This window comes from Crinia signifera, chromosome 4 (assembly GCF_055691185.1).
Source record: "Crinia signifera chromosome 4, ASM5569118v1, whole genome shotgun sequence".
NCBI lineage: Eukaryota > Metazoa > Chordata > Amphibia > Anura > Myobatrachidae > Crinia > Crinia signifera.
The window spans coordinates 72,473,366-72,497,061 of NC_139220.1; the positions used below are offsets into that span (position 1 = coordinate 72,473,366).

The window sequence follows — 23,696 nt, forward strand, 5'->3', positions numbered from 1 at the left end:
TAAAGCTTTTGACACTGTCCCACATCGCAGACTGTTAAATAAACTTGAAAGCTTGGGATTGGATTCTAAGATAGTTGAATGGATAAGAATGTGGTTGCAGGACAGAAAACAGAGAGTTGTAGTAAACGGAGTACAGTCAAAGGAGGGAAAGGTTACAAGTGGAGTACCCCAGGGATCTGTACTTGGACTGGTGCTTTTTCATATCTTTATTGGTGATATTGCAAATGGAATTGAGGGTAAAATGTGCCTTTTTGCAGATGACACAAAGGTATGCAACAGGGTAGACACATCAGGAGGGGTAAAGGTGCCCACACACTAGAACTATTTTTTGTCCGATTGTCCGATTTTCGATAAATCTTTAACTGAATCTTCTGATCTTACATGCTGCACAAAAGATCAGAAGATTTAACAAAAGATCCATAGGAACGCACACGGGATCTTAAGAAAAATCTTTGGTAAAGATGTGCGCTTGCCTGAAATCTTTGTTCCAGGGCGGACCAAAGATTTGAAGGCTAATTTATGCGCACATCTTAAGATCACAGATCTTTCTAGTGTGTGGGCACCTTAAAACAAATGATTGAGGATCTAGGTAGATTAGAGGAATGGTCAAGAGAATGGCAACTACAGTTTAATGCCAAAAAATGCAAAATCATGCACTTGGGTCTCAGAAATCCAAAGACTAAATATAGTATAAATGGCACTATAATGGAAACTACTGAGGAAGAGCGGGATCTAGGTGTCACTATTTCAGGGGACTTAAAAGCAGGTATGCAATGTAACAAAGCAATGAAGAAGGCAAGTCAGATGCTTGGTTGCATAATGAGAGGTATCAGCAGTAGAAAGAAAGAAGTAATAATGCCACTGTATAGGTCATTGGTACGACCTCACCTAGAGTATTATGTTCAGTTCTGGAGGCCATATCTCCAGAAGGTTATAAATACATTAGAGACTGTACAAAGAAGAGCAACTAAAATGGTGCATGGCCTACATCACAAAACGTACCAGGAAAGACTAAAAGATCTTAATATGTATACTTTAGAGCAGAGAAGGGAAAGGGGGACATGATAGAAACTTTCAAATATATCAAGGGTTTTAACAAGGTACAGGTGGGAGACATTCTTCACAGGAAGAGGAGCAACAGAACACGAGGACATGCACTGAAACTAGAGGGAGGAAGATTCAGGGGAAATGTGAGGAAGAATTACTTCACAGAAAGAGTAGTAGATAAGTGGAATAGCCTACCATCAGAGGTGGTAGACGCAAATACAGTAGTACAATTTAAACATGCTTGGGATAAGCATATTGATATCCTTACAAAAAAATAAGGATCAAATATGGTTTGAGGTAACATGTTTAAAAAAGGTGGCAGACTAGATGGGCCAAAAGGTTCTTATCTGCCGTCAAATTCCATGTTTCTATGTTTCTTCTTGGATATTCTTAGCTTGATTTCTTGCATCTATCAATTCTGATAAACCCTCAACCATTATTGGTTTCATGCGTTGTTTTATCAGATTTTCCCAAGGTAGCCATTTAATATTTAATGGAGGTCCCCCACCAGTTCCCTTCTCGTGTTTGTGTTGCTCAGCCATCTTTCTTTTAGTTTGGCGTCTGCAGTCGCTGTAACGCTTTAAACAATGTCTTACATCACGTTTGTTTCCTGATACAGCTGTAACTTTCTCTGCAATCATCTGCCATAATCTGCTGGTACTGAATTAGATCTGGGACCATATAGTAAATCAAATTTGCTATCTACAGCCTCCGCAAGAGCACAATTCTCACCCTCGTTGAAATGAATTCCTCTGGTCATTTTTTGTTTAGGTCGAATTCCCCTTCTTGTTTTTTTTGTTCTGGTGGTCGTTTCTCATGATTACTGTCTTCGTTAGTTCTTTTTTCCCTTTTTTATTCTAACTGTTCACATTCTGCTGCTTGAATAAATCGACTCCTTTCCTGCTGCTCCTGATATTTAATCATAACATTAAAAATAATTTTTCTGTTTGTACATATAATGTAAAATTAAGTAAATCAAATATTTTGGGACATGGATCAATACTTACTGCTTTCTGTCTTCTTTCAACATTGTCAAATGGGTTCCATTCTTTATCAGTACCCGAAGAAATTTGTGAAATTGGTGAGCTTGAGTTCTCAATAACGTTGTCACCTTCATCATCCAGCTGAAAAGAAATTTGAATTAATTTTATTTTTTGACAAAAACAACATTCTATATAAATATATTACATTATGATTAAGTAATGATTAAAAGCTGAATCTCAAAAGTAACTCTTAAGTATCCCCCCAAATGTATCAAAGGTTAACCGCAGCAGGAATCTTCAAACCATGCTGCAATTCACCTTTCAGCACTGGCTTCTGCATCCCACACAGGTTTCTATGGGGGGTGCAAAGCTGCACGATTTATCAACATCGATCAGTCCTGCTTTGCTCCCTTGGGATATCGCCATTCTGGGATGAAGATAGCTTATTGTAGCCAGGGGCTAGACATAGCGCTGATGAGGCCAATGAGGTAAGAGTGGCCGGATTGGGGCAGCGCATAGCCGCACATACACTGATTGCCCACCTTCTTGGTTAGGGCTTCGCATGGACGGGCTCATTTCAAAGTCCATTCTCTGCTCCTTTATAGGCCATCCCTACACTTGCACTGTGAATCCCAGTAAACAGCATGCCATTTGCCTTGTCAGCATAGCACATGACATGGGCGACACCCTAAACACAGTTGGAAGCCCACAAAAGAGGACAGTGCCTACTGTGCAATCCTGTTTTACAAAGTGAAATCAACATGCATAAACAGTATTAGGGAGCACACTGTCAGGGACACAGCTAAAGAAAAGTCTGTAAATGCATCAAATGCTGGGGAAGACGCCCCTCACCCCCTCCCAACACCCTTATATATAATATCAAAAATAATATTTGTGAAAAAACATGAAAGCACTATGCAAGGGTTTTACAATAGATAACTTCAACAACTGTCTTGCAATGTCATTCCTAGCAAACAGCCTAATATGCATTGACACAATAAAAAAAAAAATTTAAATTAACCTATGATATACAAAAGAATAATTAAAAAAACAAACCAAAACAAGACAGTACAAATGCAGAGAAATAATTACCATTTATTGAAGGCAATTTTCTGAAAAGCCAGGTCCAAATGATGTCGCAGTTAAAAATCGATACAGGTGACTGTGAGCTAACTGCATCTACGACGCACGTGTCCACAATGACTAAACTCCGCACGTGCATGCCAATATATACCTTTTATCGATGGCGGGAAAGTGAAATAGAAACTCCCACCATTCGCCTCATAGGTCTTTTATCGCAAGTAGGCGTTACGCGTCATACAAATTTTGAATAGCAGGAAAAATGTATTAAGCGATACATTAACGCAATGCGAAACAAACGATAACATTTTATTATCGCCATGCGAAGCAGTGACGGTGCACATTGAATACCGCCCACTATCTCTAAAGGGGTAGACCGATGGGGGGACGCGGGATGTTGTGCTGAGAGACTTACTTAAACAAAAATCTCTCAGCACACATCGCTTTGTTCTGAGCGATCCGTACGGGTCAGTGTTCTCTGGTGATGACTAGATTTTGACTGCATGCAGTCAAGATCTAGTCAGATTATAGCGATGCGCATGACTGCGCATCACCGTTGCTGGGAGCCATGCACACAGAGTGAACCATGGTTAATTTACAAGTGATCTAGTCAGCTTGCTTAAAAATAGCCCTCATATCGCCCCTTAAGAATTCAGTACCAAGGCACTTCACAAAATGTTATGAAATTATAACTGTCTAGTGTTAGATTGTGTACATATGTATTGTTTGTTTTTTTGTTAAGAATTAATTAAGTTAAATGTTAGTAGTTCTTAAAATGTCTTTTGTTTCATATGCAGGTCCCATTACAAACGTTGCCTACAAATACCCTAGTGAAAGGTGAGTTCAGATTCAAAGTCCTTCATAATGGCCTTTCCAGATTAAAACAAAAGAAAAATAACCCTTGTTTAATATTTATTTTCTGTGTTTTATCTGTTCTGTAGTATAAATTGCTTTTTATGCAACATACGTATGGATCATGTATTTTCAGTGATTATCGGCTATTAGCGGGATACGCCCTCTAATTGCTGGCCAAATACACCTGGAAAATGCACTTCATTTTCCAGGCGTATTTAGCTTCAGCCTGCACGGATCAGTCAGATCCGTGCAGGCTTCAGTGTGTAAAAAAAAATAGAAAAATAAATATATTTAACCCCTTCACGACATTTGACGTATATATACGTCATGGTCGGGAAGTACTTCCCGACCGTTGACGTATATATACGTCATGACTTCTAACTGTCACTGCGTCTAGAGACGCAGTGACAGTTAGGTGATGTCTGCTGTCCCTGACAGCAGACATCCCCCCTCGTCGCCCAGGGGGGGCAGGGGTGCCCCCCCCGGTCGGCGATCGCTGTGATTGGCTGTTCAAATCTGAGCAGTCAATCACAGCGTTTCCTGTGTTACCGGCGGCTAAGCCGCTCGGTAACACAGAAAACGGTGGTGATCGGTGCAGCACCGATCACCACCGATGTGCAGCCCCCCCCTCCCACCCGCCGGGCACTCACCCAGCAGCAGCAGCTCCCCCGGCTCCCCCGGTGCGCACGCAGCGCTGCCCTCCTCCCCCCTCCCTCCCGCAGCAGCAGCAGCAGCATGCTGCTAGAAAAGTTAAAATAAAATAAAAAATAAGTATTGCAAATGTATATGTGTGTATATATATATATATATATATATATATATATATATATATATATATATATATATATATACATATATATACACACACACACACATATATATATATATATATATATATATATATATATATATATATATGTGTGTGTATATATATATGTATATATACAGATGGGGCCGGGCTCATCTTTGCAGGGGATGGCGATGGCGTCGCCATCGCCATTCCCTGCTCCCGCGCCATCTGTGTGTCGGAAGGGGACGCTCGTGCGCGCGCGTCCCCTTCCGACGGTGCTGCCCGCACCCCCCCACAGCCTCCTCGGGTCCCCCCAGCCCCCCTCGAGCGGGAGGCGGACAGTATTGTGTCCGCCTCGCCGCCCGGCCACTGAGACGCGCGTGCGTGGGGGACGCACGCGCGTCTCAGTCAGATGGCGCGCCGTGTTGCTGGCGGATCGCCAGCAGCATGCTGCTGGCGATTCGCCAGCAAGCATAAGGCCTGCGCTATCTGTATATATATATACACACACATGTATATATATATATGTGTGTGTGTGTATACCGCACCGATCACCAACGATCGCCAGCCCCCCCCCCTCCCACCCGGCAGCCCCCCTCCCTCCCACCCACCCGGCTGCCGCAGCGCCAGCACCCCTCCCACCCCCCCCGCCAGCCGCAGCGCCAGCCCCCCTCCCAAAGCTGGTGACCAAAATGGGGTCACTTGTGGGGGGGTTCCACTGTATTGGTGCTTCGGGGGTCTTGCTAATGCGACATAGCACCCACCATTCATTCCACCACCAAAAATCACTCCTTCCCTTCTGAGTCCTGCCATGCACCTAACTGGTAATTTTTGGTCACATGTGAGGCATTGCCGTACTCGGGAGAAATTGGGGCACAGATTTTGGGGTGCTTTGTCTCCTTCATTCCTTGTGAAAATTAAAAATTTTGAGCCAGAACTGCATTTTTGTGTAAAAAATTAAATTTTTTTACACAAAAATGCAGATCTGGCTCAAAATTTTTCATTTTCACAAGGAATGAAGGAGACAAAGCACCCCAAAATCTGTGCCCCAATTTCTCCCGGGTACGGCAATGCCTCACATGTGACCAAAAAATACCAGTTGGGTGCATGGCAGGACTCAGAAGGGAAGGAGTGATTTTTGGATTTTGCAGCACAGATTCTGGTTGAATGACCCCCGAAACACCCATACAGTGGAACCCCCCCACAAGTGACCCCATTTTGCAAACTACACCCCTCAGGGAATTCATCTAGGGGTATAGAGTACATTTCAAACCCCCCGAGGTTTTACCAATTTTGATACAACTGAGCTGTGAAAATGAAAAATTAATTTTTTTCATTTTCACTGCCCAGTTGTACCACAATTGGTGAAACCCCTGGGGGTTTGAAATGTACTCTATACCCCTAGATGAATTCCCTGAGGGGTGTAGTTTGCAAAATGGGGTCACTTGTGGGGGGGTTCCTAACTTTTAGCATCTTATGGTGCCTAGAAACCTACATGGTGCCTAAAAAATAATCTCATAAAAAGGAGGCTCCAAAATCAAGTAGGTGCTCCTTCTATTATGAAGCCTGTGGTTTGGTCACCGTGCACACTAGGGCCACATATAGGATATTTATGAAAACCAAAGAATTGGGGGAATCAATTTTTAGTCACATTTCTCTAGTAAAATGTACTGTGTTCCTTAGAAAAATGTATTAAAATTGCAAATCTGCAAAAAAAAAGAAATTTTGAAATTTCACCTACACTTTGTTTTAATTCCTGTGAAACACCTAAAGGGTTAACAAACTTCCAAAATGCTGTTTTGAATACTGTGAGGGGTGCAGTTTTTGAAATGGCATCATTTATGGGGGTGTCTCACATACAAGTCCCTCAAAGTCACATCAAAACTGACCTGGTCCCTAAAAAAATCAGAGTTTGAAATTTTCTTGAAAATTTGAGAATTTGCTATTCATATTTTAAGCCTCCTAGTGTCCAAAAAAATGAAAAGGAGGTTGAAATAATGATGGCAACATAAAGTATACATATGGTCTATGTTAGTTATTAACTATTTTGAGTGGTAAGATTATTTGTCTCACAAGCAGAAAATTTAACATTTTGAAAATTGCTAAATTTTCCATTTTTTTACGATATTTTGGTATTTTTCAAAAAAAACACAGACTGTATCGACCAAAATTTACCACTAACTTGAAGTACAATGTGTCACGAGAAAACAATCTCAAAATCACTGGGATAAGTAAAAGCAAAAAAAGTTATCCCCACTTAAGTGAGACATGTCAGATTTGAAAAAAAGGGCTCTGTCATGAAGGCACAAACTGGCTCTGTCATGAAGGGGTTAAAAAACGGCGTGGGATCTCCCCTACGGCCGTAACCAGCACCTGGCTGAAAGAGCCGGGCCTGGTTTTAAAAAGTCAGAAAACCGTCCAAATATTGCACTGTATTTTTTAAAACCAGCCCCAGGGCCGGGCTGCTTCCCAAAATACGTGGAACAAAATGACTAGGGGTCCTCTGTATTTTAAGAACCAGGCCCAACCAGCCAGCAGGGTAATGCCACAGCTGGGGGAATACTTTTTATACAAGTCCCCCCGGCCAAATCATTCATCCCTGTGACCGGTCACCCTGGCCAGGGGTCCCCCCCCACTCCAGGACTTACCTGGCCAGGCTGAAGCTCCTGGGCGGTGGGCATCGAGCTGATAAAATGGTGTAAAAAATAGAATTAAAAACTATTGTCTTAAACTGTGGAACTAGGAGTCCCAGCAAGCCTCCCCCGCATGCTGGAACTTGGAGAACCGCAAGTCCCAGCATGCGGGGCATTAAAGGGCCTGCTGGCACTTGTAGTTCCACAGTAATAGAAATAGTAAAATTAAACCACATTAAAAAAAAAACTTTATTACATCCAAAGCCCACACATACTGATACTTAACTTTCTTGAGCCCATAGGTAGCCCTGGGTCCGGGGGTCCGCTGGTCCAGGGTCCGCTGATCCGGGGTCCAGGGTCCATAGCAATCCTTAGGGGGACCTGTGGAAGTAAATCCTACTTACCCAGGTCCTCTGGCGAAGATCATGTCTTCTTCAGTTGTCCCGGGTCTTCAGAAAAAAAACCTGCAAATGTTCCAGTACCCTCACACTGACAGGAGAGATGCTGACGTTCATCTTCAGCGCCTCTCCGCCGAATGATTCTATTGGCCACCTAGAGGCCAATCAGGAGCCAAGAAATTCTGAACTACAAGTGCCAGCGGGCCCTTTAATGACCCGCATGCTGGGACTTGTGGTTCTCCAAGTCCCAGCATGCCGGGGAGGCTTGCTGGGACTCATAGTTCCACAGTTTTAGACAATAGTTTTTAATTCTATTTTTACACCATTTTATCAGCTCGATGACCACCGCCCAGGGGCATCGAGGACAACACCAGGCTTCAGCCTGGCCAGGTAAGTCCTGGAGAGAGGGGACCCCTTTATTGGGGGGGTCCCCACTCCCCCAGGACCCCTGGCCAGGGTGACCGGTCACAGGGATGAATGCTTTGGCCGGGGGGACTTGGCCGGGGATACTTCCACTCTTGGGAACACTGGAAGCGCTGTACATTGTGCTCTTGTTTTATTCTATGTAATATTTGTGTGTGATTTGAATGACACCCACTGCACTTTTTGTCTAGCAGCATCCTGACTAGTGCACTGAGGAAACCTTGATACACTTTTTTCCAATGGTTTACAAAGGGGAATGGTAATGTTTACATGGTTGATATTTATTGGTTTGGCCAGTAGAGGGTGGGGGAGCAATTCATGATTATAGACTTCTTGTTATTTTAAAGAGGACACCAAACACTGTTCTGATGAATGGTGGCCAGCGACATAGGGCATCATTGGATGCGCAGTTCAGGCATGGAAATGTCTCACCTAATTTTGATCACAAGTAGCAGCCTGTCTGAGTACTAGGTATTGCCACAATCCCAATATTATGTTGCTTTTCTGCAGATCGAAAGCAAAGATATGAGCCACATGTGCTCATTTATATATTCTTCAGTTCACACATCGTCCGTTGGCATGCATTCTGGTATTTCTTTGGCATCACAAATATTTGCCGCAGCTGCATTGGTGCAGTCAGTTCACTGTTTAGCAAAAAGTGTTCTCAGTCATTGGGTACTTTTTGTTGTTGTTCAGTTCCATTTAAGTTTTCCTTTGTCTCCTTATATTTGTGCTGGTGGGTAGAGCTGTATAGATTAAGCGCTGTGTGCTCTATTAGTACATGCAGGCCGGGACTTCCCTCTAGTGGCCACCCTGACAATGTAAACCATCAGTAATGAATCAACATTACACTAACCTTTTCAGTAACACTGTCCTGTATGATCATTACATTGTTCAGGGAGATGATGAATGAATTGTAACTTATGAAACACTGAGTGCAGGCATTTATGATGCACAATGCAAAAGGTGGAACCTACAGCAGGTAAATGAGGAAGTTTGCTTTCAGCTCTACACTGGGCTAGACAGGGCCGATGCAAGGTTTCTAGATGCTCCAGGCCAGAGGTGCTCAAACTGGGGGTCCTGACCTCAAAGTGGGTCCCGACCTTGTCAGCATGGGGTCACAACTCCATGTTGCTGACCATCAGGCTGCATACCTCCCAACAGTCCCGATTACAGAGGGACAGTCCCGATTATCAGGGCCTGTCCCGCTGTCCCTCCCGCGGCCGGCAGTGTCCCGCGGTGAGGGGGGGCTGTTGGGAGTCCCCCCTGTTGGCTGCTAAGCAGCGGGGAATAAACGCTGTGCGCATGCGCACAGCGTCTATTCCCGCAGGCAGGGGGCTGGGGACATGGCTAGAGGCTCACAGAGCCTCTGGGTCATGCCCCCATAGCGGCAAAATGGGGGCGTGGCCTCGCGGGGAGCCGCGAGTATAGACCACGCCCCCGAAATTAGGCCACACCCCCTCGGAATTTCCGGCGCGCACAGCTACGTCCCGCCTCCAGCTCAGGAAAAGTTGGGAGGTATGAGGCTGATGACTTTTCTAATTTCAGTCAGTGATTCAAGGAGTCTGATAAATCTGTTGAGTTGATTGTTATACTAGACTCCTCTCATAATTTTGTGCCTCCACAATGCTGCCATGTATGTGCTGTCTGCTAACTACACATGTGATGTGATGACCTTCTGCGGTAACTTACTGGGGTCCTGTCATTTATTTTTATTGTCTGATGGGGTCCCAGAGCAAAATAGTTTGCGGACCCCTGCTCTAGGCAAAGCTACAAAATACCGCATCTGCATCCCAATACCCTCCACCCAGCCACTCACATAATTCACTTCTTTAACTATTACTATATTTATTTCTAGATTTATGAACAACAAAAATCTAAAAAAAAATAATAACATTTAAAAAATACCAATATTAATTACGTCTGCAGGCCCCTTTATGTAATACGAGAATTTAATAGCTCACTATTTTAGGGGCTGCCGACAATACACGGCAGAGGATACGGAGAGTATTTACGTGAGCAAGAGACAGAGAGCATTACTATGAACACCATACAATACTGACCGCATGTTAGCGATTGACACACAATACTAGGAGCATTGGACAATATGGAGAGAATTATTGTGACGGTCAGTCAAAATAAGTAGTATTACTACAATACAATACGAGATTGACAGCATTTACAACAATACTAAGAGCATTTTTGTGACTTTCAAACATACCATGTCATCATTAAATAACCTTCCTAAAAAAACAAACATTAATTTATTCAGCAAAACCCCCATTAAACCGGATGCGGTTAATATCCCGGTGAACAGGATGCTGGCACCCAGAATACCAATGCGGGCATCGTGATTTGCGGCCACAAGTTTGGTGTCTGAGTCCCATCATCGATAATGATGCTGACATTGGAATCCCAAAAGTAAGTATGTGGTGCAAGTTAGTGGTAGGCTGATGTGGGGAGGGATAGGTTTATGCAGTAGTAGGGGACTTAGGGGTTAGGCTGAAGGGAGGGGAAGTTTAGGGTTAGGCTGTGGGGTGAAAGGTTAGGGTTAGGCACTAAAATGGAGGAGCTAGGGATTGGAAGAAATGGGAGAAGGTATGTATACTTACCCAGCCCCTGTCGGGATCCTAACCGTTCAGGATGCTGCAGTTGGTTTTCTGACTGCCGATATCCTAACAGCAGCAGCCATCAGGAACAACACTGCGACTCACCCAGCCACAGAGACTGAGAGTGGGCCTATGTAGGGCAGACGCCAGGTGCTATCACGGAGGGGGCGGGGGACAATTGCAGACAGATGAGCAGACTGTGCTGCAGTACACAGCGTCACTGCATAACACTTAATGTAGTAGTACCTGCATCCATCCAGGGCAACCATATGGTTGCTGTAAGATACAACAGTTGGGTGATCAGTGCGCTACTAACTGCAGCTGGTACTGAGACTTGTCAGGTCTCGAGGTAAATAAAGAGAAAAAAGAAAAGTGTACCAGCTATGTCACTGATCACATGACCCTCTCTGATTGGCCGGAGACGCACATGTGATCGCAAATCTGAAAGAAAAAGTTATCTCAGTGTTTATACATCCCTGTATCCATACCTACCCACTCGTTTCTCAAATATAGAGCGAGCTTATACTCCACAGTATACCTCACTAGCACGAGAGGTATCTATTGTTGAAATTAGACAAATGTGTATTTCTGTGTGATTTCCGGGTCACGTGACACCGACCATGTGACTCCCTCTGATTGGCCCTATATGTACATATGATCACACACTATAACGAAAAAGCTATCCCAAAGCCTATATCCTTGTACTTATTCCTACCCACTCGTTTTTCAAACTGAGAGCGAGCTAAACTCTCATGATCTGTCTCATTCTATGAGAGATATACAGTATATATATATAAGCCAAATCAGACTACTTGTATTTCCATGTGACTTCCGGGTCACGTGACCATTACAAGTCACGTGACACGGATGGAAATGCAGAATAAATGGTTTAAAAACCACTTTTTCCTACTATTATTACTACTATTCACCTCTTTACAATTACTCTATTATATCTGCCTTCTGGTTTGAGGTCATTTTTTTTTTTTTTTTAAGGAACGGTATCCTAACATTTACTTCACCTGTACAGCTGCACCTAATTGGGTAATCACTACCAGGGTATTTATACAGCCTAGCATGGTGACACATGCATACTTGCTCCTGAAGAAGCTGGGTGTTTGACCCAGGGAAACGCGTTGAGCCCTATATTATTGGACATATCCACATTGCATCACCCCACCGGGCCTATTCAAGACCACAGCGGACCCACGCCTTGTGCAATTTGCACCATCCCATCCGGACTCATCATCCGAGGCAGCGACTAGGAAAATTCAATCATCCTCCAGGTTCACCATCCTTCCCACCAGAGGCACCTAATTCCACCATTGGACTCTGTGTTTTGGGACTGTTTTTGGCCACCTGGCTACCTGCTGCTTTATGGGACTACCATCTGCGACATCCGTGTGGTAATATATATCAAATGCCCGTTTAATTCATTAATTGTGATACTTATGGAATGTCATATTGTGCTATTGCTATTTTTATTGTAACCCCCTGTTTTACACAAAAGCATACCTAATATATCAATGGTACAGCTATTTTAGCATATTTTATTGACAAATAAATTTTGTAAAGGATACCGCTCTATCTAATATTATTTTTATATAGTTTTCAGCCAGCGCTGGTACACTTTTCTTTTTTCTCTTTATTTACCTCGAGACCTGACAAGTCTCAGTACCAGCTGCAGTTAGTAGCGCACTGATCACCCAACTGTTGTATTTTTTCTCTTTGTCATATACGATCAGTGCAGCAACTATGAGCTGTTTTACCAACTTTTCAGAACGTCAAACCAGAAGGCAGACCTATATGTCACAATTTTCTGATAGTAATGCAATTAATTCTGCACCCGACAAATCTGAGTGGCAGAGAGACTTTTACAAATTAGAGGATCTCCTTAAAGCGGAGACCCGCAATTGGCTTGATAGCAATAATCTACAACAGTATATTGACAAGCAAATGGTCCCAAGAGGATTGAGACTGTTCAAACCCTCCATTTTTCAGGAGGATACTACGTATCAAAAGGAATGGGACCAATTGCTTGACACATGCTCACTGTCACTCATGAAACTAATTGTCAGATACAGAATGGATAAAGTTTATGCTATAGAAAAAGAAATTGAACTTTTAAAAAAATCCATGGATACACACAAAAATGAGGATGGATTTAATGAAAAGGATAGGATAATAAACGAGAGAGTTATAAAATACGAGAAAGAAACCCTGATGACCAAACAGAAAAAGTTTCAGAGAGACGCATATGATTATGCAAATAACCAGGTTAGATCTTTTCGAACTAAAAATAGATCACACTCAAAGAACAGATCGTATTCTAGAAACAGGAAAAATACTAATCCCAACACACAACAATACCCCAGAAGAGGACGTATTCCGTCCTATAATAGAGACCAATCTAAACAACAACAACAAAAAAACATTAATACTAATGATAATTATAGGATTCCTTTAACAAACAGATATCAACCATTGGATCATCTATCCAATGGAATCAATATAATAGAAGAGAGAAGAGACAATTCATTTAGAGAGAAACCCTTAACTAACAAAAGTGATGAATCACACCAACATTTTTTACGAGCAAGACCAAAAAACACCCGCTGGAACACACCAGCCTATCAACAAAGAGAGACCCCAAAAAGAAGAAGAGAACCAAGCCCCGAGGAAGACGAGGAGGTAAACTCATACAAAAGAAATCACAGATAACATCTAATAAAAATAAGATCTCAGAAAATGCCAAAAAATATGTCTATAATCTATCTGATAAACAACTGAACAGCAATGAATTGTCAGTACTTGCCAAGGGATTGAAATTTTCCCCCACATCAGGCCCAAATATCTTCGATCTATTTGTTGATCTCAACAGATATATCCGCACGTTGTGTCGCAAACGATTTTTCGCCAAAAAACATTTGGATAACACAAATGAAACATCTATTCCAATCATCCTTGACTCTACTGACAATGCATTGCTGACAATACTAGAAGATCTTTGGGAGACCAATAATACTGATAACACTCAATCTTATAAAAAAATCTTTGACCTTCAGACATCACATAATATCTTCAAAAACAAATCGGAATTTTTTCCAATATCAGCAAAAAGTAGCAGCATTGAATCTTTTTATAAGATTACCTTGGAAGATTTTAAGGAGCTCTGCTCCAACTCCAATAAACACTCCCCTACTTCAAATTTAACAAAACAAGAAAAAATAGCGCTCAAACATTTCACTGAAAATAAAGAATTAATAATAAAGGAGGCAGACAAGGGAGGTGGAGTGGTGGTCATGAATAAATTAGACTATATCAAAGAAGCTGATAAACAGCTCAAAGATCAAGAATATTATAACATCATCTTACATGACCCCACTACCACCTACCAAGCTGACCTCAAATCCCTTTTAACCACAGCACTACAGGAAGATGTCATATCCAGAGAAGAATTCACTTTTTTATTTTCCAAATTTCCCACTACCCCCACCTTCTACTTTCTCCCTAAAATACACAAGTCACTCACCTCACCACCTGGACGTCCTATTATTTCTGGTATCAATTCCCTCACCTCTAACCTTTCCTTTTATGTTGATCACTTTTTACAACCATATGTCTTGCAGCTGAGGTCACACATCAAAGATACCACCGATTTCCTAACGAAAATCCAAAATATAGCTTGGAAACCTACCTATGCATTTATGACCCTAGACGTCAGTGCTCTGTATACCAACATCCCGCACGACTTAGGCTGCAAAGTAATAGAAAGAAGACTTTCAAGGACAGATGTTGACCTCAGCTGCAAACATAGGTCATTTATAATTGATTCAATCAAATTCATACTCACTCACAATTATTTTCTGTTTTCCGATCAATTTTTTCTTCAGGTGAATGGGACGGCCATGGGGACCAGGTTCGCACCCAGCTATGCCAACCTATACATGGGAGAGGTCGAGGACACCCATGTGTGGGGCGGTGGCTGGGGTGCGAGCCTGGTCTTCTATGGCCGTTACATAGACGATCTCTTTATTATTTGGGATGGGGACCTTCACTCTGCCACTCAATTCGTCACTCACATTAATAATAATCAATATAATTTAACATTCACCCATACCTATGATACTCACTCTATCAATTTTCTGGATTTGACGCTTCAATCTAATACAGACCACATAATATCTCAGAACTACATAAAACCGGTTAATACTAATTCATACCTTCACTTTACCAGCGCACATCATCCACCATGGAAAAGAAACATTCCAAAAAGTCAATTTATGCGCCTTAAACGCAATTGCACCAATAATAGTACTTTCCAGGACCAAGCTACAGATTTAAAACAGTCATTCATAAATAGAGGTTATCCTAAAACACTAATAGACTCTGCTCTTGATGAAGTACAAAAAATGAACAGACAGGACTTACTCATCAAAAAAGATCCCAAAACAAAACATTCTAACCACAACGAAGACATTACCTTCATTTGTAAATATAATAATCAGGCTCCCACAATAAAGAAGATTATAGCCCAAAATTATCGGATACTCAAACAGGACAAAATCCTTGGCCAAATTCTCCCAGAATGTCCCAGGGTTGTATATAGAAAAAATAGGTCTCTCAAAACAATACTAGCTCCGAGTCATCTAAATATCTCCCATAAAACAGCTATTGAAACAAAGGGAACCAGTTGGCTGACACAAAAACCAAAAGGTTTTTTTAAATGCGGCAAAAATCGCTGCACAATGTGCCAACATATCCCGAGAAGAATCAACACGATTACATTACCTGCCATGGAAGAACAATATAATATAAAATCATTCATGAATTGCAATTCTAATTATATAATTTACCTATTAAAATGTGACTGTAATCTTCCATACATCGGACGCACAATTAGGCCCCTTCATGTCCGATTCATGGAACACAGAAGGAACATAATAAATCAAAATAATCTACATAGTGTATCCAGACACTTCTCAAAAGAACATAATCATGATCCGTCATCCCTGACAATAGTGGGCCTTGAACAAATAGAACGTACTCAGAGAGGAGGTGACAGATTCAATAAACTATGCAAACGAGAAGTATACTGGATGCTGAAATTTAACTCAATACACCCCGATGGCCTAAACGAAAGCATGGAACTAAACTCAATCATACAATAATACCGATCATTTTAGAATTAATCAATACCATTACCATTATTTTTTTCCATTTATCCATTTATCCCCCTCAGTCCATCTCTCTTCTTTATATTTATCCAATTCATTTTCTTAATGTTTATTCAATATTGATATTAACAACAAATTTCCTATCGATATCCCCTTTTCATTATGTACCTTTTTGGTGGCTATATGACAGATATCCATATAGTGCCCCTGACCCTCTCATATTGAGATGACTGGACAGGGGCCGTATGGATACTTGAAATTACTACACCTGGTCACACTAACTATGGATGCTACATGATAACAATATAAAATATATAAACACTGCATACTGCAGCACTAAACAAGTCTCTATACTTTGTCATCATCAAGCTCCTGCCATATTATGAGATTGAAACTTATATTATTATACTATACATTGTAATAATAACCATTATCCTCATATGACACATTAAACCATTGCAGCGATTAATATTGGTGTGACACTCTGTTAAACATGATCACTACATAATTGGCTGACAACCCACGTGATTACACACGTGACTGGCACCTAACATCAAACATCGTGGTGCCATGACAACCGGATATACTGCGGGGACTGATTGGCTCCCAATATAGTAACATCCGCCCACCTAGAAGATGCTGTAAACAGTGACAATTCACCTACGTGACCAGCTATGTCACTGATCACATCACCCTCTCTGATTGGCCGGAGACGCACATGTGATCGCAAATCTGAAAGAAAAAGTTATCTCAGTGTTTATACATCCCTGTATCCATACCTACCCACTCGTTTCTCAAATATAGAGCGAGCTTATACTCCACAGTATACCTCACTAGCACGAGAGGTATCTATTGTTGAAATTAGACAAATGTGTATTTCTGTGTGATTTCCGGGTCACGTGACACCGACCATGTGACTCCCTCTGATTGGCCCTATATGTACATATGATCACACACTATAACGAAAAAGCTATCCCAAAGCCTATATCCTTGTACTTATTCCTACCCACTCGTTTTTCAAACTGAGAGCGAGCTAAACTCTCATGATCTGTCTCATTCTATGAGAGATATATATATATAAGCCAAATCAGACTACTTGTATTTCCATGTGACTTCCGGGTCACGTGACCATTACAAGTCACGTGACACGGATGGAAATGCAGAATAAATGGTTTAAAAACCACTTTTTCCTACTATTATTACTACTATTCACCTCTTTACAATTACTCTATTATATCTGCCTTCTGGTTTGAGGTAATTTTATTTATTTTTTTAAGGAACGGTATCCTAACATTTACTTCACCTGTACAGCTGCACCTAATTGGGTAATCACTACCAGGGTATTTATACAGCCTAGCATGGTGACACATGCATACTTGCTCCTGAAGAAGCTGGGTGTTTGACCCAGGGAAACGCGTTGAGCCCTATATTATTGGACATATCCACATTGCATCACCCCACCGGGCCTATTCAAGACCACAGCGGACCCACGCCTTGTGCAATTTGCACCATCCCATCCGGACTCATCATCCGAGGCAGCGACTAGGAAAATTCAATCATCCTCCAGGTTCACCATCCTTCCCACCAGAGGCACCTAATTCCACCATTGGACTCTGTGTTTTGGGACTGTTTTTGGCCACCTGGCTACCTGCTGCTTTATGGGACTACCATCTGCGACATCCGTGTGGTAATATATATCAAATGCCCGTTTAATTCATTCATTGTGATACTTATGGAATGTCATATTGTGCTATTGCTATTTTTATTGTAACCCCCTTTTTTACACAAAAGCATACCTAATATATCAATGGCACAGCTATTTTAGCATATTTTATTGACAAATAAATTTTGTAAAGGATACCGCTCTATCTAATATTATTTTTATATAGTTTTCAGCCAGCGCTGGTACACTTTTCTTTTTTCTTTTGGTTGCTGTAAGATCCCTGCTCCACGTATCTTTAGTAAGAAGAGGAGGAGCTCAAGCTAAAGGAGAATGAAACTAAGCATTCACCATGAGTGTGCAGTGCCGCCCTCTAGTGGCCACCGCCCATAGTCAAATGCCTAAATCTGCCTAGTTCTAGCTGGGAAACGGTCATCTGTCAGAAGAGACTTAGGTCGACTGTCATTAGGTCGACCCGGAAGGTCAACTGGCCCCAAGGTCAACATGGGTCAAGGACGACATGACTTAAGGTCGACAGTCATTAGGTCGACATGAGTTTTTCACTGTTTTTTGAGCCGACATGTGCCGACAGGTGGTATTTCATGCCCTACCATTCACTAGGGTGTGGTGGGAGAATAAAAAAGTGTGCCGAGCGTAGCGAGGCACCGTGCCTGAAGCATTGCGAGGGGCTGCGGTTCACCTCCAACTGTGTCCATGTCGACTGTGTCGACATTCGGGTAAAAAAAAAACCAGTGAAAACTCATGTCGACCTAATGACTGTTGACCTAAACCCATGTCGACCTTTGCCCATGTCGACCTTAAGTCATGTCATGTCATCCTTGACGCACGTCGACCTTTAACCCTGTCGACCTTGGGGTCAGTCGACCTTCCGGGGTCGACCTAATGACTGTAGACCTAAATCTGTTCTGACAGATGTACCGATTCCTGCTAGCTCCGGCCCTCCGGATTATATTACACAATCTGATTGCCTGGGATTAATGCATTGTTCATCTGTGCACAAATGTCACTGGTCACACAGGAAATTCAATGACTTTACTTAAATGTATCTCTTTACTTTCAACTTAACCTTATCTGTAAAATGTGTTAAAATAAGTGAGATTTGTTATCAGAAGCTTCATAGTAATTGAGGGAAAACTAATGCTTAAAGTATTTTTCTTTATTTTCAGTCACCAGACACCACAGCAAAATTCTGAGAAGCACCTTGTGTCCACTCTAGTATCAGGTACCATAAATATTGGTTGCAGATTCTAATATGTCTCCCAGATATATATATATATATATATATATATATATATATATATATATATATATATATATATATATATATATATAGATATATATATATATAGATATATATATATGAAGGTGACAGAGGGCGCTTCATGGTGCATTAAAAGGATATTTTTATTGGACCCAACAGTAACAATGATCCAAGATAAAACAAGACAATTGCTTGTACCGATAAAATATACGCTGTGGGCTGGTTACCACATGGCATCAAATTTATACCAGGCAAATGCTGCTCACGGATCCAATGCGGGCTTGCTTGTCCTTCCAAGGCGCTGCGGCTGACGATGAAGCACAAACAAGAATTTAAGTTCGGTATTTGTAGTCCATCTTTAGTGGTAGAGCAGCAACCAATCATCAAATTTCATGGTTTCTTGTGTCAATTATGTATGCGGAACATGCTGAATTTTTCTGTGTGGTAGTAATGTATACCTTTTTTTAGGCACCTAAAAAAATGGATATCAAATGTTGATTTAGGGGGGTATTTAATCCCCGCTGCTATATCCGATGGGGGAATTAGCGGCAGGCACCTATTCAGTGCGGTGTTGCCCAGACAGAGTTGAAGAGGCAGATCGACAGAACAGGCCCGACTTTAAGGGCGGTATTCAGTCCCGGGTCACAACTGTCGGTCCGTCCCGACAGCCGTTACCCTGTCCCGTTGTCTTGTAGTTAGCAGCATTGATCTAGACAGGGGCACGTAGGGGCAACATGCACTGCCAAGGTTTATACATGTGGGAGATATGATATCAGCACACATGATTTGCACTTCTCTTCTTTACAATAACGGAGGCTCATACATAGTAACCCTGTTCTGCAACAATGATACTGTTTTCAAATCGCAAAATGCATGTTAGCACTGGGACTTTGAAGGGTTCAGTCCCGCAAAAGAAACTGCACTTTGGTTGCAGGTTCGCGGTGGAGAGTCAGCATGTCATCGGAGGCGGGGGAGGAGGCAGCGCTGCCTCATCCGTAGTATGAATAGGAAACAAGTCGCTCGACCCGGTAACCCATTCACATCACCAAGCAACACGGCAACGAATCAGTAAGAACTTTTTTACCGGCTCGTATTGCCTTGTTGCTACCCGTTTACGGGACACGTTAACCCCTTTCACATTGCACTAATTACCGGGTCAAACCAGCTTGTATCCGGTAATTAGTTGCAATGTGAACGGGGTATGATTTTGCCACAAGACCTTAGGTGACTACTGAAGCAGGAACTTACACTGGTGCAGGTAAACTGTCAGGTAAGCTATTTAAACTTGCATTAACCAATAGACTAAGTTCTGTCTATAAGTACAGTACAGCAGTGGTCCTTAACCTCCAGGCACACCAACAGTTCAGGTTTTATGGCTATCCTGCTTATTCACGGATGGTATAATAAAGCTGACTGATGTAAAAATGAATTCACCCGTGCCTATGTCTTGATAGTCCTAAAATCTGTTGGTGTGCCTTGAGCACAGTGGTCGAAGACCACTGCAGTAAAGTACCAGGGGGGGGGGGGGGGGGGATTTTCTTGACAACAGGCACTACAGCCACAGTGGCACTAACTTCCAATGACATGGCATCGGTTTCCATGCGCTGGAAACATTTCTGTGCAATGTAAAGCACCAAAAATAATCAAGTTTCATCTGGCTTAATGTCATAATATTAAATTGTATGTACATTTCAATCTGAAATGCATCATTAAATGTATTTACTGGAATATATATTTCCATAATTGAGACATCCTTTCAAATTTTTTTTTTTTTTACTATGAACCCAGGCAAACCATTATGTAAAATGAAAAGGAATGGCAAAACTACAGCTACAAGAGAAAGGTCCAGTCTATTACCTGAAGCATTGCCAACAATAGAGGTACTTCCCACCATTGGGAATGCATACTGTACTTGTGCTAGTATATGAATTATGTGACTGTATCTTGGTGTATATAAACCAGTTATGATTATTTTTTAAATACATAATTACACACATCACTTTTTTGGAGATAAACTATTAAGATTGGCTTTCAATTATGCACCTTCATATGCTAATCATGTTTCCTAGCAAATCTTTGCTGCAGTCGCACCAAACATGGTGCGCCAGGTCGCATGTGACACTGCTAGTCGTGCAGTCTTTATTCTGCTGAAAATAGATTTTAGTCACAATGTGATGTGCCAGGAGACTGCCTGGATTAAATAGATATAATGACACTATCTGAATACAACTGATCTCTCAATCTGTAGACAGATTTATTCTTCGGGACACGTCAGGGGCAACAGGCTAACGCTGGGTAGTTGGAGTAGGAGAGAAGCTTCCTTCCATTAGGTTAAACTTCTTCTGCCCCCAGGCAGACTAGGATCCTCCCCTCTTCTACCCCGCCTCCAGGCCAGGCAACTCCGTTTTGTCGGTGCAGGAGCCACATGCACCATAGCAAGGGGCTGCTATATGCAGCTTTCATTTTTTTTTAACATTTTGTTTTTCACTGTGGTCAGTGACCGAGCAGCAGCGCAGGGGCTTTATTCGACACCAATGCTGCTGCTCCATCACCCGGGCCCGGCGAATGCATTGGTATGTGACCACAGCCATCCCCGGCACTGGAACACCACATCCGCTGGCCTGACCTGGGACACCTCAGATAGGTAAGACGCTCTCAGAAGAAAGCAAGTGCGATGGGGGCTAGATGCAGCTGAGCAGCCCGACGTTTGGGGCAACCGGGCTGTGAGAGCAAGCGGATGGCTGCTACGCCACCCGCTCCTGCTGGACCTCCAGGGAGACTGATACCGTTTTCAGACCGCAAATGCCGGGACGCACCCTGGAATAGGACACTGGTCCAATCCCCAGAGCAGCACGGCATTTGTGGTCTGAAAGCTCCATGTCCGACCCGGCAATAAGCCACAATGGGCGGAGCCGAGCGACGGCGCGTCACTTTGGGCTTGGGAGGAGGCAGCACTTGGAGCTGACAGTGCTGCCTCCTCCATACTGTGAACGGGCCCGGGTCACTCGACCCAGGCACCCGTTCACACTGCACTTGACACGGGTCAGAGCCGTGTTCATTACCAGGGTTGAACTCCCGTGTTGCTCGACCCAAGGTGGCCCTTTCAGACCACACCTCGACCCATGTTGGGGCCACAAGGACACGGTAATAACCCGGGTCTAGAGTGTGGTCTGAAAGCGGTATTAGTGCGCTGGATCCCTACTGCTGTATCGGCGCTGCATGAGGTAGGATTCCCTGGTGGCCATTTGCAGCAGGGGGTGTGGGCTCTCCTCACACAGCCCCTCCCCCTGGGGACAGTAGGCGGAACATCCCACAGCAGTTCACAACACTGATCCTTCCTTCCCGCCCTCCGTTACATGCGGCCAGGACTCAGAGAGCTTCCAAGCCGCCGGATGATCCACTGCTTCACCGCCAGAGAGCTTGGGCTAGTCTTGCATGCACCTGAAAAGTTTTACTGAACTAATTTGAGCATCTACCACTATCTGTATGTTGTCTTCCCTGTACCTCTCCTCACAGGACACAGGTTACATAGTGTGATTGAATTAGCCATAGCTGTTTAAGGAGCTGAGTGCCAAAATAGTTTTCTTTGCATTGTATGCCTTGCATGCTTGCTGTGTATTGTGTACTGCATTGACACTATAACTGCCTGTCAGCAATATACTGTGTCAGCTTAACCTTGATAGCTGCCTCTCTATTCACTATTTAAGCGTATGCAAAGCCTGGTCATGTCATCTTGGGGTAAATCCAGTAAGATAGGGGCCCCAGCACTGCTGTCCTTCACATCCTGTAACACTGGCCTGTCCCCCAAGGACTATGTACAGCACGGCTTATGCGCAAGCTGCTATGCTGCGCAGGCAACGCCCGCAGCTTCAGCCTCCTCTCAGGAGTTAGCTTGGGCAATGTCGCTTAGGTGATGGCGCTCAGGAGATGGCGCAGCTAGTAGATCAGCTCTCTTCTGCACCGCACCAGCTGCCTGTGATGCCATCCTCGCCCCTAACTGGATTGGGCCCCTGGCGTTGGAACCGCTGTGGGTGAGTGCATTATCTGCCTCTGTTCAGAGCTTGTAAAACACTTTACAGGGTAAACCCGATAAGCACAGGGCTCCAGTCAGGGAAAGCTTTTCCTCTCAGCCCCTAGACCTACTCTGGCATCAGCCTTGGTGGCTAAGGCCATGGTTGAATGGGCAACTACTCTAGTGGCTGACACATCCACGGGTATGCCAGCAGAGAACCTTCTACTATTGAGAAGGTACATCAAGCCACCCTCTATTTAGGCAAGGCGCTATTGATGTGACCACCGTGACCTCTGGAGTGTCTGCTTCAGCAGTCACGGCAAGCGATCTTTTTGGCTGCACTCTTGGAAGGCAGACCCTGACTCTAAGAAAGCCTAAGAGGCGCTTCCCTTAAAGCAGGAGTGGCCAAACCTGTCTTCAAGATCTACCAATGGTGCATGTTTTCCAGGCAACCTGTGGATCTATAGTAGGAATGAATGCAGCATGTTTTAAAATGTGACAGTTAGTAATGACTACAACTGTGCAGCAGCTAGGTATTGTGGACCGTTGGTAGATCTCGAGGACCGGTTTGGCCACCCCTGCCTTAGAGGGTTCCATTCTGTTTGGGTCCAAACTAGATAAAAATAGAAGCTCCAATAGCAGCTTCCAAGGAAGCTTTCCTACCTTCCGCTCTGAAACAACAGAGCTAGGGGTCATTCTTTTTCTAGGACGCAACCCCAGTTTGCCAGGTCCTCCAAACCCAAGGGCAAG

At 43.1% G+C, this 23,696-nt stretch overlaps 1 protein-coding gene across 6 annotated transcripts in view; it reads left to right on the forward strand.

Moving 5' to 3' along the window:
* LOC146074099 (uncharacterized) overlaps positions 1 to 23,696 on the forward strand; it is a 161,466-nt gene that overhangs the window by 64,898 nt on the left and 72,872 nt on the right. For all 6 annotated transcript variants that reach the window (XM_083181849.1, XM_083181847.1, XM_083181851.1 and 3 more), the window contains exons 7-9: positions 3,908 to 3,947; positions 18,840 to 18,895; positions 20,723 to 20,814. In XM_083181849.1, coding sequence (XP_083037975.1) covers positions 3,908 to 3,947; positions 18,840 to 18,895; positions 20,723 to 20,814 — 188 coding nt within the window. The remainder of the gene's footprint in view (positions 1 to 3,907; positions 3,948 to 18,839; positions 18,896 to 20,722; positions 20,815 to 23,696) is intronic.